This window comes from Sitophilus oryzae, unplaced genomic scaffold, assembly GCF_002938485.1.
Source record: "Sitophilus oryzae breed Bouriz unplaced genomic scaffold, Soryzae_2.0 scaffold_1274_pilon_pilon, whole genome shotgun sequence".
Lineage (NCBI taxonomy): Eukaryota > Metazoa > Arthropoda > Insecta > Coleoptera > Curculionidae > Sitophilus > Sitophilus oryzae.
Genome location: NW_022145920.1, coordinates 1078280 through 1096525, shown reverse-complemented (window position 1 = coordinate 1096525; position 18246 = coordinate 1078280). Strand labels below are relative to the sequence as shown.

The 18246-nt window shown below is 30.0% G+C and overlaps 1 protein-coding gene across 1 annotated transcript in view; it reads left to right on the top strand.

Annotated features, from left to right (window-relative positions):
• LOC115874315 (potassium voltage-gated channel protein Shaw) overlaps positions 1-17602 on the top strand; it is a 98354-nt gene extending 80752 nt beyond the window's left edge. Inside the window, exon 7 of the mRNA XM_030889421.1 lies at positions 17287-17602. Within this exon, the coding sequence (XP_030745281.1) occupies positions 17287-17468 (182 nt within the window). The 3' untranslated portion in view covers positions 17469-17602. The remainder of the gene's footprint in view (positions 1-17286) is intronic.
• The last annotated feature ends 644 nt before the right edge of the window (positions 17603-18246 follow it).

Below are 18246 nucleotides of genomic sequence, written 5' to 3'. Positions count from 1 at the left end.
ATGTTCCGGTTCCAATGCACCACCCCACGGATTAAATCCTGTTACTTTTCCAAATTTCTATACCAAAAATATGAAAGTTTGGAATTTTTCTAGTAGAAAGTTCTAAACATAATATGTCCCAAAAATCAAAAGGCGTTTCTATGGCAATATCAATTCGATTTCATTCTTTCATAAATAGTTATTATTAATTTTGATTAATCTCACACATTCTCTTTGCTGCTGTTAAAGTATAACTGTTCATGTATCTCATTAATTTTTTAAGTTTTTTTTAAATTATGCATGGGATTTGTAAATATAAGTGATGTGCAAAATTAAATAGTTTATTTTTTTTAATTCTCTTTTCAATATTCGAGAGGCAACGGCCTAGCTACGTCGAAACACCGGTTCCCATTAGAACACCGAAGTTAAGCGACGTAAGGCGATACTAGTGGATGGACGGGTGACTGGTTCGAAACTCTGTATCGTGCTGTTGTCCAAAAAAAGGCAAAAGTGTAAAATCTATTGACACACACTGCTCATTCACGCCGGTTCGAGGCCGGATGAGATTGGATATCTCGTGAATAAGAGTCGATTTAGACACTTGCCAAGTCGGTAGGCCATTGACCATGATATGGCCGAGGACTGCGGTTCGGATTCCGCGTAAACAAAGTAGGCCCCGTCCAGATTAGCCCTGGCAGCAAAAAGGAGACGTTAACTGAAATCTTTACTTTACTTTTCAATATTCGATTGATTGTAGTTATTACTATTATTAGTTCATACTCGTACTCAGATGGTTTCTCTACTGCCCAGTGCGCGCGATCGTAAGTGCACGCAGAACGACAAGAAGGATGCATTCGGCCGGTGTGTATAGAGACGAACACTAGTGCAGCAATCCAACACAGGTATTCTTTACATAGTGCTAATTTCTCAAAAACATTGTTACGTGCATCCGAAGAGTGTAGGCAAAAAGGTTAAGTCGTTTGAGTGCCCTGACATAGTTTCTTTTTCCAATTCTTCTCTTTTTTTTGTTCATTTTGCAACAATAACCTTTTCCGATAACTATCATCACCCATAATCACAGCATCACAGCATTGAACTAAATAAATTTTGTGCTTCTTTAACAGCTATTTTAAAAGCAAAAAATATAATATTAATTAAAATTCTATCAAAAAATGAAGTCGAAATTATATTACCATAGAAACGTGTCTGGATTTATATATATGTTGATTCTTAGAACTTTATTGAACTTTATTTTCAAGTCTTTTTTCAAATTATCTCTAAACCGGTATGCAAATTTAAAAAAGTATAAAAGCCAAAATGTTTAAGAAGAATGTATTTTCCCAAATTTTTTCAATAATAAAAATTAATAATAAAAAAGTTTTTCCTCTTGTAAAGATAATCTAGAATATACTGTAGAATGGCTTCTTATACTAATTTACGAGTATAATAAAAATTATAATTTTGTCAATAATTATTAAACGAAAACTAAAAGTGCTATTTATATGTCAAATTATGTAATTCGACGAAAAATCCACAAAAAATAGTCCTTCTTATATTTCACTTGACGCTTAAATGGTTTGTTATAATGAATCATAATATCATCAATCATGATATCATCAAAAATACCTAAATAAAATATCAGCAAATATAAAATAACTTACAATTATTGCACCATATTTAATTTGAATTAAAATCCATCTACAAACACTATAATATCAATGTACCATATATGGTTGAAAAGGGAACTATATGGTATATGTAAATATGCAAAATCAAGAAGATGCCTATTAAAATCCTGAGCTTAGGCTAACCGAATTATAATAAAAATTGTGAATTTTTCTAAACTTGCATATTTCAAATTTATACCATAAAACAAAGAAATGCCACCAAGAATATTAAAAAACTTGAATACTAGTAAATGAGCTCTTTTTAATAAAAATTCATTGCCATAAAATGCCCATTCCTTATAAAATACCTATTAGAGTTCAAGAAAATTTACAAAAATCGGATATACATTTTTTTAGGTGATGAACGCAAACAATCAAATCTGCGTTCAAACGGCCGATCTTCTAACAACCAGATACCGAACAACATGGTTGAATAGTACGAGGGGTATTTGAACCATTTTATTTTCTTTCAATATCAAATTTATAACATTTTTGTTGTGTAGCACGTTTGCTCTATCTTTATTATGTTTATTAAGCTGGGGTATTTATATTTTGTTGCAGGCTGTTGTTTTTGTATTTTATTTGCCTCTTTTTTGTCATACTATTCCTGCGGAATACTTTAGTTTTCAATGTGGATGTCTTTACCTTATAATTGTTTGAATATTTAGTATACATATATACAGGATTGTTATTATCGAAAAACAACGGCATCAATGACGGCTGGGGAATGAAAATCGATAATAGTTTTGGCGAGGTTAAGCCCTAGACGTCATTAACTTGGTCCGCACTCTTAATTTTTGAATGGCTCTTTCTGTCAGTTGGTATTAAGAAAGTTGTAATTTATTTTTATTTTGAATATAACAATTTCTAAATGGTGTAGTTTAAAATTTGAGAAAAAATAACTTTTGGAAATACACTCAGATGCAAAAGAACACAACGGAGAAATTTTTGGTCAAATTTAAAGTGTTATATTTTTGTTACTTTTAGTTTTATTTTCATGTATTTTTTAGCAAGCTGTATATAATTATGCCTTCTTTTATTCGTAAACTCAGTTTTTTATGAACTTTAATATTTGGCATATTATACAGGGTTAATCGAGGGCTTGTTTTTTTACCTTAAATTTAAAACACCCTGTGCAATAATTTCGTGTGTAAATTTTCGTAAAATAAACTTTTATGGTCAGGGCCATGTCTCATAAGCATTTTGTTTTTTGGATTATGTCAGTACATGCCTGAGTGCATGCCTTGGTAAATTTTTGAGAGCGAAATGAGCTAGCTACCAACAATTTGCAATTTTTTTAATTATCATTTATTTTTTGGTCAAGTTATTTTTCAATGTGACAAGGGGGCTTTGGTGATTGTTGTGAACTATATACTACTATGAACTGTCCATCATGTTCGACGTTGGCAAATTCTTGGCAGGAGGGTTAGAGACCGCGAAGCAGTACCAGTTTCATTAAATGAACTTCGCTTGGTCCTTATAATATGAATGAGAAAACATAACGCAATATGATATATGCAGCCTCAATGACAGTATGAACGGGCATATACAGGCAGTTACGAGTATAGCAGCCAAGGGCAGAAATACAAAATATTAGGGTTTTTTTACAAAATTTTTTCTGTTTGTGTACTTGAGTATTACAAATGTTTTCTTTAATATCGTTAGTTCTGTTATCGTTATTAATGTTTATTAAAACCCGGACTGTATCGCTAATCTTTAACGTTTTTTTTAATTTAGTATAGAGTATCCAATGCAGTGTAACATGTAAGTGATGTTACGACGATAGTCACCAAAACTATCTTGTCATATTAAAAAATACATTAAAAAATAATGATAATTAAAAAAATTGCAAGTTAAACGCTCTTAAAAATTGCCCAAAGCATGTACTGATATGAATCAAAAAACAAAATGCTCAGGATATGCTGACCGTAAAGTTATATTTTAGAAAAATAGGAAGATTTACAGACGGAATTATTACACAGAGTGTTTTAAGTAAGAGTAGAAAAACAACCCCTGGATTAACCCTGTATAATATGCCAAATACTAAAGTTTATAAAGTGCTGAGTTTACGAATTAAAGTTGATATAATTATGTACAGCTTGCTAAAAAATTCATGAAAATAGGGCTAAAAATAACAAAAATATTAAAAAAACGCTTTAAATTTGACCAAAAAATGAGTGTTACATATTGAGTTATTGACTGAGTGTAGATTTGTGTGTCTGGAAACGTTCTATCCTTTTTTAATCTTTCTACAATTAGTATTAATTCTTGACAATTTTTGTATCAATTTTTAGTAAATGACGTCTAGAGATTGACCTCGCCAAAATTATCATCGATTTTCATTCCCACCCATCCTTGACGCCGTTTTTTTTTCGATCATATGGTATATCTAGGGTTTTTGAAACCTATTTATTTACTAACAATCAGAATCGGTGATATAAACTTATTACCATACCTAGGTGTGGATCTTAGGGAGGATCTAGATAACTTAACAACACAATTACGAGTATACTAAAATATCAACAACTTTCAATAATTTATTAAATTAATATAAGTACGTAATAAAAATAGTTAAATATGTGAAATTGACTGTGAGGTTGATTGTGAAATTAATTGGTGAAATTGATGGTTTCGTACCCATATTTATAACAAATCACCATACAAGTAGAGGATCATCTGCTAAAATATAGTATACAATTAACGTTTATAAATTTGTGGTCGGTTTTCGGATTTTTATAATCTTCCGTATCTTAATCCGTCATTTAATCCAACTATTTTATAACAACTTCTAGATACCTATAATATATCGATGACAGTTCATTTAAGGATGTATTCTGTTGAAATCAGATTAACCAACTTGGTAAGCTACGGTAGGGATCGGATTTGACAAGTACGGGATAAAGACGAATCTGTTTGTTAAGACCCTAGATCATACATACTTACGTGGATAGGTTAATGACTAGAAAAACCGTCACAAAACTGATGAATACCGTTGACCTAAATGGTAAATTCGTGGCAAGGCTGATTTGATTTCCCCTTACGTCTCTGTACGATGAAGACACCAAAAACATTCTGTACGGTGTAGACACCAATCCTTCTTCTGCCAACGCATAAAACACTTATTTTCTCTAATTTGGCCAGGGAAGGCATATCGAAGACAATGTGGAACTGAAAGCGACAGTGTTGCTATATCTGTAACACCTGTGATAATATTTGTGATACGTTTGACGAAAATCCGCAATTATATATTGAAAATAAATTTTCAATATATAATTGCGTTTTTAAACACAGAATAAACAACAGAAATAAAAATTCTTTTATAGGTACTGAATATGTCGTATGATCGTGTTGTTTAGTGTTGTTGTAAAAGTTGTTTAGTGTTTGATCATATAATATTATATTATATTATCTTTTAATGATATAAAATCCGTATTACTAACGTACTATACCCAAAAATCCGTAAATCGGATTTATCAGTAATTTTGGCAGCGCCGCCTCCGGCTTGAATACGTCGATAATACGTAGACTGCTGTGCTGTAAACGACTATCAGTGCGCAGCGGCGCAGAGCTAAACTAAATCTCGAACAGGCTGACGGCAACGCCAGCTACATCTCGGACAGGTTTTGTGCCACGATATCGCTCAAAAGGTTTCGCATCTTATTTCTTCAATCAATGGAAGTACTATTATATTTTTTCTTTGTTGCACGCGCAGTACTACTACTCTATCCTTAATCAGGGGCCAAATTTGAATATGAATTTTTAAAATTAATATACAGCTATAAATCAAGAAACATAAAATTAACTAAAGCTGAACGCACTTCCATTCTTTGCAATATAACATGTGATAAAAGTTTAAATGTCAAAATAAAAACTACAAAAAAAGCAACTCTCTTACGTAATGAAAACAAGGTGGTTTTATGAGACTTTTATGGCAATTCCCAGGGTTGTCCTAAGCGATATTTAACTGGTTCTTATTAACCCACATAAAATTGTTCTTATTGTATAAGATATTAAAAACGATGATAATTATCCTTCAATTATTGACCGCGAGACTAATAAAATCTTATTAGTCTCGTAAAAATTATTATTATATTAAACTAACCTGTGATTAAACATTTCAATTTAAATGAAAAAATATAAAAAATGTAAAACATCTGACCAGGAGCAGGAGACTCAAAAAACTTACAATCTTTTATGATGTTTATTTCAAAATTTAATTTGATTTAAAAATGGGGCGACATGTTTCGGGATTCATTTAATTCCCATCTTCAGGCCCAGAAAGACACAAGTCACATCAGGAAGCAATACCACTCGGGAAAAATAAAAAAATTGGCTTGTTAAAATTCATTAAACAATTGTACTCATTGTAATTGCAAAAATTCACTTTCTCAAAAGAAAAAACCTTCCTTAGGACCTTACTTGCGCTTACTTACCTTAATAGGACAAATCCATTGAATGCTTTATAAGTGCAATAAAGAAGGTACGAAAATGGCATGTGGTAATGTTGGTGACACCCTTTCTAATGCTAATGTTACGGCGTTAGTATATCCTCGTAAGTATATATGATCTAGGGTTAAAATAGTAGAAAAGTCAAATGTTCAGTCCAATTATTTTTATAGAATTTTTATATCATGCGTGTTTCGTCGATATTAAAAAATACTTTCTAAATGAACTGTTAAACACGTCAGACAATTTACGTTTTTTTTTCTACTACACAGATATTCAATGATAGATGAGTGAAATATAAATCATATACTAGAAGTGTATACTATCCCGCCTGGTAGTAGTATTATTCTACCTTTGGTTGAGTTCTTTGAAGGAAATGTCATATACAAGATACCCAGATTTTCAATCATAAGATCAATACAACTACCAAGATTAAAAACGGAATGCAACCTTACCTGACATGTTATTTTTTCGATACTTGGCCTACTGAATTACATAATTCCGTATATTTTGATGTATCAGTAAAAACGCATTTGATAGAATTATTATAGAAAATGGGATAATTAGGATCTATAGCTTTAATAAAAACTAAATAATAAACTAATATATCTAAATAAATTAAAAACAACGATGGGTTTCCCCATCAAGAACGACTATACCGATTTTAGTGATCTCAGATTTTTTGGATTTGTCTCCGTCCCAAATAGCATAATACCTATTAAAATAATGAAAAATTTTATGCAAAATAATATTATACATGAAATTTAATTTTTAAATAAATTAGGTTTGGAACTTCCACCGCATTCCTCTGATCTTCCGCATTGAACAACTCACGTCAGGCGTGTTTAGGCAATAGCTTATTTGTAGGCTTGGTGCATTTCAGTTTGTTTTAAAAATTCCGACCGCAGCGCTCCAACGGCAGAAGTTCGAAGTGCCTGGTACGGAGTATTTCACGCGGTCCCGTTACCAGTGGCGGATACAGAGGGGGCGCCCATGGGGCCCGGGCCCCCCCTAAAATCTGTAGATTGTGTTAAATATAAGGCTTTTGGGTTGAAAATGACGCCCTAAAAAGCATATTCTACATTACTTTTTATATTGGGCCCCCCCTAAAATAAATTCCTGTATCCGCCCCTGCCCGTTACTGTTTATGTCGATCGCATTGAAATAATACAGAAATCGTATTTTTGTCATAATATTTAAGTATTTAATTTTTTACTAGTACAGTTATTAAAATTATAAAACGCTAAGGTACGAGGTTTGTGTGATGTAACGCTGTTTCAGGTAGTAAAAATCAGTGAAAAAGAATCCGAACTAGGCGTTGTTTCGTTGTTTTGTGTTGTCACAATTTCAAATGTCAATAACATTGCCGAAAAAATGTTAACGCGAAAAGGAGAGCGTAATTAGTGCATTGTTGGATGCAATAACATTCAATAACTCAACTTTCCCGGATATTCAACTCTTCCGAAACAACATTTTATAGCTTCACAGTTTCTCACGATTTGGCCAAAAGCAAAAATGGATACTTTGAGGATAAAATATAATTTGCAATATTAATGATATACTTTTTTTAATCAACTAATGATTAAATGTTTTATGAACATCTTCTAAAATTATAATCATAACCTTTAAAAAATTTTGTTGTGCTTAAAAATTGCGTAAAACTATGCTCGCTACCGTAGTTGAACTAACTAAAAAGTTTTTTAGCTGGAATAATAAATTATAATACAAGTTAGACCTTCTGAAGATATCAAAATATTTACTTTTTTATTTTTATTTTTGGAATTTTCACAAATTATACTTCCTAACACTTTCAAAATAATTAAATGATAAATTTTTATATAATTGCTATTTAAACTCGTGTATTTGTATATACCAGTGGTTTACGATATTCTCCGATGATGAGAGCACAGGCGGAGAATGCACCAAGCCTATAAAAATTGATTTCCACTACAAATCAGTGACATACTCGAAATTATGGAATATTAGTTCAATGGGAAATAGTGGTAAAATAGCTTATGTATTCAAAACTAGAAATATATTTAAATATACAGGAGTATTGTAGCTAAACGATTAGATTTTTACAAATTGTAAGTTTTGGGTTCGTTGAAGGACTATTAGAGCTACAATTTAAAAATATTTTTACAAGATACAGAGTGTCCCAAATAAATAAAAAATATCAAAGTTGTATTTTTTTAAATGGAACACCCTGTATATTATTACATTTTTAGTTTCTACGATTAAAATAAAGGTAAATTTGATAAATGTTTATTACACTTAAACCTTACCGTTTTTGAAATATTTTCAATTTTGTGAAATTGCAGTCAAAATTTTAAGGCTTCATTTCTCTCAGGGTATCAAACTTTTTAATACTAAATATTTACTGAAGTTTATTTATTGATCAGTTATTGTGCTGCATTAATAAAAATTGTACTACCTTATACAGAGTGTCCAAAATTTTATTTTAAATAATTAATATCTTTAAACGGCAATAAGTTGTTTAATTTAAATGGAACACCCTGTATATTTTCTGAGAATCAGATGCACAATTTAATTGTCTATCAAATTGTATTACACCGTTTTTTACCTGTCTCTTCAAGATTCCGTAGAAAATGCATTTTCTTGTAATTTAGAACTCATTTATCAATATACCCATGGAATACTGACTTTTTAGATTATTTTTAAAGATGTACCAAATTTTTAAAGAGTACAGATACTAATATTGTCGATATAGAATTATTTCATTAAAAATTAAAAAGAAACTGTTTAAATATTTGTTAAAGAGGACCAATTAATATGATTCCAGTATTCAAACTACATTAATTGACTGTTTGCGTTGATTAATAATAATTACTCCAAATATTTAAAAACTGAATTTTGTATGTGTATTAGACAGTGTGGTAAAAAGTAACACCTTAAAAATGATATTTCATTTTTTGACAAATGCTTATTTATAACAATAGAGATATTCGTTTTCATAACTTATTATTATATTGATTTCTGATTCAAATCCACATTTATTTAGAATAATTTATTAACGAACATAATTAAGTATGTAATTAATTAGCATTTGGGCGGAAATAATGGTGGTATATTTAATTAATGGTATACTCTTTTATAAAGATTTAAATAGTTTTCTTTTTGCATACAAATGGGCTAGTAATATTATCATTTTGCTAAAAACGATAATATTACTAGCCTGTACATGTTGCACCTTTGTTGCTTTAAAAACAATCTAAAATGTCAATATTCCATGGGTATATTGATAAATGAGGTCTAAATTATAAGAAAATGCATTTTATACGAAAACTTGAAGGGATAGGTAAAAAGTGGCGTAATACAATTTGATAGACGATTAAATTGTGCATCTGATTCTCCTAAAATATATAGGGCGTTCCATTTAAATTAAACAAGTTATTGCCGTTAAAAATGGAAATAATTTAAAATAAATTTTTAGACACTCTGGTTGAGGTAGTATTATTTTCATTATTACAACCCAATAACTGATCAATAAATAGACTTTAGTAAATATTTAGTATTAAAAACTTTGATACCCTTGGAGAAATGAAGCCTTAAAATTTTGACTGCAATTTCACAAAATTGAAAATATTTCAAAAACGGTAAGGTTTAAGTGTGATAAACTTTAATCAAATTTACCTTTATTTTAATCGTAGAAACTAAAAATGTAATAATATACAGGGTGCTCTATTTAAAAAAATACAACTTTGATATTTTTTATTTATTTGGGACACTCTGTATCTTGTAAAAATATTTTTAAATTGTAGCTCTAATAGTCCTTCAACGAACCCAAAACTTACAATTTGTAAAAATCTAATCGTTTAGCTACAATACTCAGTGTCGTATGTGGTGAACAACCCTGTATAGAAAACAATTTCATTAAAATGTAAACATGACTATCCGTACCAGAAGACGAAAGGTACATTCCGGCTGAGAGCGTCGCGTCGCGTTTGCGTCGCGTCCGCCCCATTGAACTCGAACCCCGACGCTCAGCGGACGCTAGCGCAACGCCAAACGCGAGGCTGTCTGCCTGAATGGTCTCATCTAAGTTAAGTGAATTGATTCCATTTCGACACACAGACGCGACGCAAACGCGACGCGATGCTCGACGCTCTCAGCCTGAATGTACCTTAACAAAAAAAACTTTACGTCATTTCACTTTACTTCAATATTAAGCGGTACGAAGTTAGCCGGTTTCGATATTCTTTTATACTAAATATGTTATTAAAGTTATAGTGTGATATTATGTCGCAGTTAGTTAAGTGTTTCAATTACCATCAATAACTACTTACGGCAGTACAAAATTGAGATCAGAGTTTGAAGAAATAATAGCGTTATATTAATTTTTAAACAGTGATAAATTAATATAGGTACCTAATGTTTCAATACGATATTTTATAAAATATTTTTTTTATTATAATACCTTTTAATCTCATTCCCATAGAATAGGAAATTACAAAGAAATTTAAAAGTTTACTGACCTAAATGTTCTGCCTGCAAGAGTATTACATTGAGTTGGTTTCTAAAGCGTTCTATAACAAAACTTAGGTATAAAGCTTAAACCCTGAACATTGCATTTATTGTTATTTGAAATGTTATTCAACTCTATATGTATTTAAAGTCCCGCTCGTTGTCGAGGAAAAGGGTCGTTTAGATACGTAAAAATGTATTTAAGGTCAATTAAAAAAGATATTCTAACTTGAACCTCGGATATTTTCCTTAAATCCGCATTTAAGATGTTTAAACTGATATTTCTCTTTTTTTTGTCAACGTTACATCAAAAATAGATGATGAAGAAGAAAAGTAAGTTTAAAATGTAAAAATGATGTTTGTTATCTCTTGTGTGTCTTGCAGATAAACACCAAGTATAAACTCCCCATATAGTTTATTAATTACATTATTAACATTTTTAATCTTTAGTCTAAATGTATTCTAAAGAGTAGAATTATTCTGCATGAAAGTAAGATTTTTAAATTAAAATTGATGTCGTAATATATACAGAGAATATGTATCCCTGATTAGTGTTAGTGTCTTGTTTCAAAACATTCTAAATTTAGATTGTTTTTTCCTGTCTGAAATCAAGCACATTCGTTTTCTTTCTTGCAAAAATGTAAATATAACCTTTATTTAATATTAACACTGCCCACATAACACAATTAAGAAAAAATTATAACAAGAATTACGGCAAAATACCACCAAAAAATTTTTCGAAATACATTTTTTGGATAAAATGTTTGTGTAATTGGACTGTCGAGAGTAGGTGCTCACGCTCAACTATTTTTAACTAATGTAAATATTGTAGAACTTCTGCGGTTGTTTTTAACTCAACTGAACAATTTTTAAGACCAATATATATTTTTTTGTTTTTGTTCACTCTTTTTAATTTTATTCTAATATTCTTTTAACTGGATTGAATATTCAACAGAATGATAATATCGTAATAATATCTTGTTGATAATATTGATTAAAAATAGTTTTCCTTAAAAAGATTTTTTAAACAACCTTTAAAAAATTGTTACGGCTTTTTTTAAATCCTGCGTTGAGTATTAAAGAAATAGCAAAGCCTGGGATTGTTGCGGACCAGTGTATTTTTTAGTACATTTATCTAGACTTCTTAATGAAATATTTGATTTAATAAAAGGTTTTAAGCAAATATATTATTATAGAAACAGAAAATTTTGTTATTAAACATTTATTGGAAATAGTAGTGTATATATGTAGGAAAATGACAAGCACTTGATATAAAAATAATTCTTGCGTTATTTTGCAGTTTTGTTTAGGTCGTCCGTATTTTATACATTTAATATATAATCAGAAGCAAATGTTATTCAAATAAAAATATATTTTATTTGAATTTATTTTCAGGTTAATATCATATTATTAATAATTACCTAAGCTAAATTAATAATAAGCGAAGCTAAATATTAAATAAAATATTTTATAATTATCATAATTTTTGATGGTATGAGGTACATTTATTTATATAGTAAATTAAAACTCAACTCAGTACACTTCTAAATGTTTAGCACTTTTTTATACATTTTGGTATATTTTTTATAAATAATTATATATATTATCCATTGCGGTACCCCTGTATTATTGTACTAAACCTTCCTCTCATTCTTTCTTTGCGTTAAGCACTGTGTTCAAAAACAACGAAATTTTAATATCTGAAATTACACTTCTCACTGGTAGAAATTAATGTGTAATAATATCTCAGATGTTATGTCTCGGTGGTCCGAACTGTATTCCGGAAACTTCGGCGGCAGATTCTGCAGATAAAAATAAGCAAAAAAGTTTGTATAAATGTATGCCCTTAAATGCTTAGTTTCGGAGATACAGGGTGTAGAAATTTCATTTTTATTTCGATTTTTTTCCAAATAATTTCTGAAGTAACGTCAATATTTGGATGAAAATTAGTGTCTGAGAGTTTTTTGGCATGAGAAATTTGATTTTGATGTCAATATAGCTCCTATTTGTAGGGGTCGCCACCTACCTGTGTTTTAACTGTTTTGAAGAGTAATAACTTTTCTTCTTTGCCGGTATAAAACTGTTGAGTGAAAAAATATACATTTTCGTGACGTTTTACGTAAAAAATGTCTCCTGGTAAAAATTGTTACGAGCAACCGTTCTGAAGATATTTAGAATGGAAATAGTCAATACATATTATTATTGACAAAAAATAAACACGCGTTGAGTAGATAGTTATTTAACTGAAATAATAAATTTGGAAATTTTTTATTTTTTTAAATTAATCATAAATTTTCTGTAAAAAATGATAATTAAACAGTTTCTGTTGAACTTTTGACACAAAAACATTTCAAATTTATGATTTCAGGCTAATAACTATTTAGTCAACATGTTTAATATATGTCAATGATGACAGGTATTGATAATTTCGATTCCAAATATCTCGAGAACCATTACTCGTAGCGATTTTACAGAGATCTTTTTTATGTAAAAAACATCGTAAATGTATATTTTTTTACTCAGTAGTTTTATACAGGTACGGACGAAAAGTTAATACTCTTCAAATTAGTTAAAAAATATGTAGGTGGCGCCCTCTACAAGTAAGAGTCATATTGACATCAAAATCAAATTTCTCATGTCAAAAAACTCCCAGACACCAATTTTCATCCAAATATTGACGTCCTTCAGAAATTATTTGGAAAAAATCGAAATAAAAATTAAATTTTTACACCCTGTATCTCCGAAACTAAGCATTTTTGGACATACATTTATACCAACTTCTTTACTTATTTTTATTTGCAGAATATGCTGCTGAAGTTTCCGGAATACAGTTCGGACCACCCTGTATATTATTGTAAGAAGATTATAGTGTTATTATTTTTTATTTAAATATAAACAGGGCGTTCTTTTTCAGAAAAGCTAGGATTTTAGAAATTAACTTAGGATAGATGACCTTAAGGGAGTTTAATACTTTTTTACATTTTTGTAAGTTTTTAAACAAATTTTGATTTAAATCAGGTATAAACATACACGATTTGTCTGAAAATGTTCTTTTTTTTAAGTACCGGTAGCGATTAATATATATTTTAAATAAGTTTTTACAACTATCTATAATTAAGCTATACTAATTTTTAATTTATTTCTAGTTAATTAGTAAAAACATATTTGCCCCTTCTAATTTTGTTTTGTTTTGTAGCGTATAGATTTCCACCGGATATATTATTGGTCACTAATAAATAATAATTAAGTTTTAACTTCCTTTACTAGATGGTAATGATAACGGCAATACGCTTTTACTCAATTATGGAATTTGAATGAACTTAATGAATTTTATTTTATTTATATAATATTTTTAAAATCATATTTTTAAATAGAAATATAATTTAAATAATCTTCTTATTGAGTATAAGACGAATAAAGTATCAACTTAGATATACTAACAAAACTGAACTGAAGTGCGAAAATGCAGTAAAATAGTATCTTTTGTTTCTATAGCAAAAAAAAAGATATTGTGCTTTCTATTCTAAGGAAAATTGGAGAGGCATACCACAGGTATGCCTCTCCTCTCTTATAAGGCCATGTAAACGTCTGTATATCTCTTTAAGTGTTTTTTCTGAAGTTTCAGTCGCATATCACCTTTCACTCAGTTATGTTTTACAATTTAGAATTTTAAATGTCCTCGATAAAATTACAATTCATAAAGTCTTGTTTTTTTTCTAGACTGACTGTTATTACGTAGCTGTAAATAAAAACCTAGCCTAAAGTAATAAAATCTAAATTCTATGCAATTAAACCCTATTGGAATTTGCCCTTATAGAAATAAAATAGGAAATTATAGATATACCTAGATCGATGTGTATTTTAATTTTATTTGAAACTGTGAATATTTTTTCTTCTTTTCCTTCTAAGCATGCATTCATGTTTCTTCTTCTTCTATCTCTATTCTACGTGCAAGGCACATAGTGTTTTTGATTGCATGGAAGATAAGAAATATGAACCTAGGCATGTTGTGTTGTGTGGTGTTTTGTATTAGGAGAACTTGGAAAGTCGTTCTAAATATATAGGGTATTCCAAACAGATGAGACGAATCATTACTAATATAGTATAATATAGTAATATATGTGTCTCATAGAAGAAAATATGCTCTATCTTTGTAAAATCAAAACTATTCAGGGTAACTGATTGCAAATGCTATTCTTAGGAAAGGTTTGAAATTTAAATTTGCTATTATTAAAAATAGCACTTTTTACAAGAATTTACTGATAGTTTTAGCTCTCTCTATACTATTCGTGAATATATACCGGGTGGTGCATCGTCGTTGGAAACATAGGAAATCCCATGCAAATTTTGAACTATCCAGATATATGACTATTGTCGTAAATAGATTTTTTTAAGGTCCACGTTTGGAAAAACACACATGCAAAATTTGACCAATTTTTTACAAGCCGATTTTGAATAATTTGAGACAAACTGAATCGTTTTTTAAATTAAAACTGAATAGGCAACAATCAAACGCCAGTCTAAAATCGACATGTTATAAGTTGTCAGCGTCATTTTCGAACTCAACTTAATTTTAATAAAATTTTATTATTCAGTACTAGTAATAATTTATTGTTATACACATAAAGAAAAAGTGAGTATGATAAAACGGCACTACGCGGGAAATAGCTTAAACAGTGTATCCGACATGTTTCACAGTTAATTTTCCCTGAATATTAAAATTAAATTATTTTTGATTATGACAAAATCATAGTTTGTAAGTCTATGGTATGTCAGTTTTTGACTGGTTTTTTCTAATTGTTACCTGTTTGGTTTTAATTTCAAAATAGATGCAATCTTTCTTAAATTACTCAAAATCGGCTGGTTCAAAATTGTTCAAATTTGGCATGTGTATTTACCGTACATAAACCTTTAAAAAACCTATTTACGACTTCGCTGTAAAATGAGTAGGGGAGCCTATATTTGAATAGTTCAAAATTTGCATGGGATTTCCTATGTTTCCGACGACGATGCACCACCCGGTATAGCAATACCCCGAAGTATGTGAAGGTTTGATAGTAAAGGGGACATTTTGTATTTCCTCGCCTAACTTTATCTGATCTCGGCTTACTTTCATTACTCGAAGAAATACGGAAGGGGATTATTCACAACCTTCATATACTTCGGGCTCATTTTTGTAAAGTGTAGAGAGCGCTAGAAAAATAAAGCAAATATGAATAAGAAAAACTGCGTCAAGATTTTGATATTTATTTTCTGTAAATTTATAGGGATCTATTTTCGTTTTTAATGTAAGTTGGTATTTTTCCTTCATACGGTACTTGATATAAGAAAGATATATTTATACACCTTCCTCATTACTATCCAGTTTATAAATATCTACAAAATTGGAAAATGTGATTTATTTTGTGAAAATGTTTTTATTGAAGCAAAAGAAATATTTCATTAAAAAATGTTTCAAAAGTTTTTAGCTAGAAAAGTCTTAACATGTATAAACATGTTAAAGTAAATAAAAATGTTAGCAAATATGTGCTACTGATAAGATTAAGGCGACTTGGAATGCCCTATATTATTATCCGGTCCAGCTACCAAAACCCGTGTGTTTTTACAAGGGAGTCTATTTTTTATGATTCTAAATAATTTTTGAGGTGTTAACGTTGAAATTAAGAGTGGAAGTCATTTCGCTTTGGTCGCTAAAGCAAATTATACAATAAGAATAATAAATAAAGGTTGAAATAGATAAGATGTTTTCTCTCGAAAACTGTAAGTAGTTAAACAACCAGTGAGGCATCTACGGATAGAGCTAGTGGAGCTCTATATTCCATCATTTAAACTGTGCTTCGAAAATGCATAGTTTCCGAGTTTAAAAAATCCAATTTTTGATTTATTAACTTTTTTTACTTTTCTCACCTGGTACGGTTAGAATACGTTAATATAAGAATTCTTAATTCCATTTGACGTCCTTTTTACGTTATATTTTTAAAAAAAATACGAAAATTAAAAAATGGGGTGTTTTATTTTTTTTTCTCACCCTGTTTGTACTTTTTTGACAAACTGTCGATACTAAAGAATTTAACTAATTGATCTGAATTGATCCACGCCCACAAATCTTTCAAATCGAAATAAGTGGAAAAAGCTCGATTTTGACTGGGAAATTTTTTAGAAACTTTCGAAACACAGTTTAAATGGACTATTATAGGGCTCCACTAGCTCTACCCGTAGAGGGAACATTTTATTTTTATTAGCACCTTTATTTTTATTTCTGCTGGTATAATTTAATGTAGCGATCGAACGACGAAGTGACTTCCACGCTTAATTCGACACTTTAAAAATTATTTAGAATGGTAAAAAAATCCCCCTAAAAAAGCTCACAGGATTTAATATCTCGACCGGTCTATATAGACTTATAAATTATAATTGTTATTACTTTAAAATATTCTATTGGGTTTGCTTTCTGACATTGTGTTAAAGTATAAAATACTTTGTATGAGAATAAAAGATAACGTTCAGCAAATGTGACAAATTATTTTAAAGAATTAACAATTATAAGTATATTAAAAATTGGATTATATGGTGCTAAATTAAATTATCAAACTAATACCTATTATGTCTCTGAAAATCCTTCTGAAATGATTTTTAGCATATATGATCTAGAAAACTTGGTAAACTCAGTCTTACAAAATTCTTGGCTTAATTCAAATTTCACTTTTAGGTCTACTAGGGGTAACGTCCTCCCTCAACCCAAACGGGGTTGGTCTCGAATCAAATCCAGCATTTTTAATGGCGAGACCCCTGTGTGACACGAGCCCAAACAGCTCTGCGACGCCGCAGGATACCAAGGTGACCCTGGCGCAAGATTCTGGACAGTGTCATACCACTACAGTCAAGACTTAGCAGACTATAGTGCCGACTAGCAAAAGAATAGAAGAAAATCATCCTATGCGATATTAATAGGAAAAAGAGTTTATATATGCTACTAGGGTTTCCGGTTGTGTTTCGGAACCAGAAATTTCGATACCGTGCCTCTAAGGAATCGGGATTTTACTAGTTTTTTCTGTATTTTCGGTACTAAGAAATGTATTGTTGAATGAAGCAAGGGATGGTTTTCCAAAGTAAAATTGAAAAAAATCAGTTTTAAATAAAAATAATATCAGTTATGAGAAAATTAACATGAACACCAATGGGGGGAGGGGGGGAGCATAAACGAAAACAAAAACAACTAAAAAAACATAGGTACTTAATCTAAAATTTACATCAAACCAACTTAACTAAATTTAAAAAAAAAATTACATTTTCTTTGAATTAAAAATGCAAATACAAGGTGAGTTTCCTACGATGTTCTTTATGGGTATCTCGGAAACTACTGGAGATAGAGAGTCGGTTAAATGGGGAAAGAATTGCAGTTTTGTGGGGTCATAAATAAGCGCCTTTCAGATTTTTGAAAAAGTTCATGGCTTACTAGATATTTAAAAAAAAACAAATTTCGGCTCTTTTAAAAATTGTCCCAATTCCATTATAAGCTATTTTAGACAAAAAGTTTTCAGATAAAAGTTGTAGATAATCACATCCTTAATGAGATTGTTTCCTCCGTTTTTTTTCTAAAGCCTGTCATTTTTGACATATGACACAAACATATGTTTTTTTAAATGGAAACCCATGACTTCATAAAAAG